Genomic DNA, 2,500 nt, shown 5'->3' with positions numbered 1-2,500 from the left:
CAACTTTCCCTCTTTTCCTCACGCACATAAATTCACACTTACTTTTTCATGCATATGTATACAAACTTCTTTTTTTTTTCTCTGTAAATACTGATACCACTTTCATACATAAATATACCTTCACCTACTCATCCATATACACACACACTCCTACACCCATCCACACTCCCTCCCCACACATTCTCCCTCACTCATCCACACCCCTTCCCCACACACACTCCCACACCCCCACCCTACACACCCATCCACAACCCCTTCCGATACACTCTCCCCCATCCATCCACACACTCTCCCACCCATCCACACCCCCTCCCCACCCATCCACACTCACTTCCCCCCACACTCTCCCCCACCCATCCACACCCCCTCCCCACCCATCCACACTCCACTTCCCCCCACCCATCCACACCCCCTCCCACCCATCCACACTCACCTTCCCACCCACACTCTCCCCCACCCATTCACACTCCCTCCCCACACCCCATCCACACACACTCTCCCCCATCTCCCAATCCCTCCCCACACACTCTCACCCCCTTCCCCCCACACCCCCTCCCCCCACAAACACTCCTATCCCCTCCCCCCCCTTCCCTCACCCATCCACACACTCTCTCCCCCACTCCCTTCCCTCACTCTCTTCCCCATACAGCTGTCCACACACACTCTCCCACACCCTTCCCCTCACCCCCCTCCCCACACCCACATCCCACACACACTCTCTCCCCTCCTTCTTCCCTCTACACTCTCCCCCTCCTTCCCTCACACACTCTCCCACACCCTTCCCTCACACCCTCCCCACACCCATGCACACACACTCTCCCACACCCGCCCGCACTCAACACCATGGTATACGACGGGGCGAGGAGGCGAGGAGGCGAGGGGGACACAAGCGAGCGTTTGGCCTGCGTGTCCCCTCAGTCTCCCCTCGTTACTGCAGCTGTGCTTGCTGTGAGCGCTGCTGTTATTCCCCTCAGGCTGATCTTATCCGTGGGTCTTATTCAGGTAAACTAGGTTGCTTCCCTAAGTCTTCTCTTTCTCTCTCTCTCTCTCTCTCGCTTGGGTCTTTGCTATCTCTTGTATCTCTTCGTTTTTTTTTTTTTTCTTTAGTATTTTTTGTTTATTTTCTGTTTTTGTTTTTCCTTTCGTTTGATTTGTTGTTGTTGTTCTTGCAGTTGTTTTTTTCTTTCTCGTTTTTTTTTTGTCTTTTGTTCTCTCTCTTTCTCTTTCTCCTTCTCTATGTCTCAGTCTGTCTCAATCTCATTCTCTGTCTGTCTGCCTATCTCTCTCTCTCTCTCTCTCTCTCTCTCTCTCTCTCTCTCTCTCTCTCTCTCTCTCTCTCTCTCTCTCTCTCTCTCTCTCTCTCTCTCTCTCTCCCTCTCCCTCTCCCTGCCTCCCTCTCCCTCTCCCTCTCCCTCTCCCTCTCCCTCTCCCTTCCTCCATTCCTTCCTCCCTTCCTCTCCCTCCTTCCTTCCCTACTTCTCTTTTCTCTGTATTTATTTTTCTCATTTTCCAATTGCTGTGCTTAAGGGGATAGGTTCATAGTTCCATCTGGCAGTTATTATGAAGGTAAATATAATTACACTATTACACATTTACTCTCCTCATTAACGTATACTATACACGGTAACCACATTGCCACATTCTCTATGTAAACAGCGTTGTAATATTAGCCAAATAAAGTGTAGTTGTATGTAGGTAAGACATGGTTATGGTATTTCCCAAAGACATTTCTAAGTATGACGTCGACTTAATGAAAACGAGAGAGAGAGAGAGGGGGAAGGAGAAGAAAGAAGGGAAGAGAGGAAGGAGAGAGAGGAGAGAGGAAGAAGAGAAGAGGGAGGAAAGAGAGAGAAGAAGGGAAAGGAGAGAAGAAGAAGAAAGGAAGGAAGAAGAGAGAGGAAGAGAGAGAGAGAGAGAAGAAGAGAAAGAAGGGAAGAGAGAGAGAGAGAGAGAAGAGAGAGAGAGAGAGAGAGAGAGAGAGAGAGAGAGAGAGAGAGAGTTTGAGGAGAGAACAGAGGCCAAAGAAAGAAAGAGAGAGAGAGGGAGTGAAGAACACAAAGGCAGAAAGAGAGAGTATATAGATATATAGATAGAGAAACTAGCAGGAATGAGAGAAACATAGAGAGAGCAAGAGAGAGAAAGAGAGAGCAAGAGCAAGAGAAAGAGAGAGAGCAAGAGGAAAGCAAAGAGACCAAGAGAGAGAGAGAGAGAGCAGAGAGAGAGCAGGCAAGAGAGAGCAAGAGAGAGAGAGAGAGAGAGAGAGAGAGAGAGAGAGAGAGAGAGAGAGAGAGAGAGAGCAGAGAGAGAGAGCGAGCAAGAGAGATACAGAGAGAGAGAGCGAGCAAGAGAGAGAGAGAGAGGCAGAGAGAGAGAGAGAGAGAGAGAGAGAGAGAGAGCAAGAGAGAGAGAGAGAGACCAAGAGAGAGAGAGAGAGAGAGAGAGAGAGAGCAAGAGAGAGAGAGAGAGACCAAGAGAGAGAGAGAGAGAGAGAGAGCAAGAG

The 2,500-nt window shown here is 49.4% G+C and overlaps 1 protein-coding gene across 1 annotated transcript in view; it reads left to right on the top strand.

The window, feature by feature from the left end:
* Positions 1-843: 843 nt before the first annotated feature.
* LOC138867526 (ribosome-binding protein 1-like) overlaps positions 844-2,500 on the top strand; it is a 64,967-nt gene continuing 63,310 nt past the window's right edge. The window contains exon 1 of the mRNA XM_070143382.1: positions 844-1,002. Within this exon, the coding sequence (XP_069999483.1) occupies positions 844-1,002 (159 nt within the window). The remainder of the gene's footprint in view (positions 1,003-2,500) is intronic.

Source organism: Penaeus vannamei, chromosome 30 (genome assembly GCF_042767895.1).
Source record: "Penaeus vannamei isolate JL-2024 chromosome 30, ASM4276789v1, whole genome shotgun sequence".
Lineage (NCBI taxonomy): Eukaryota > Metazoa > Arthropoda > Malacostraca > Decapoda > Penaeidae > Penaeus > Penaeus vannamei.
This window is presented reverse-complemented; position numbering and strand designations above follow the sequence as displayed.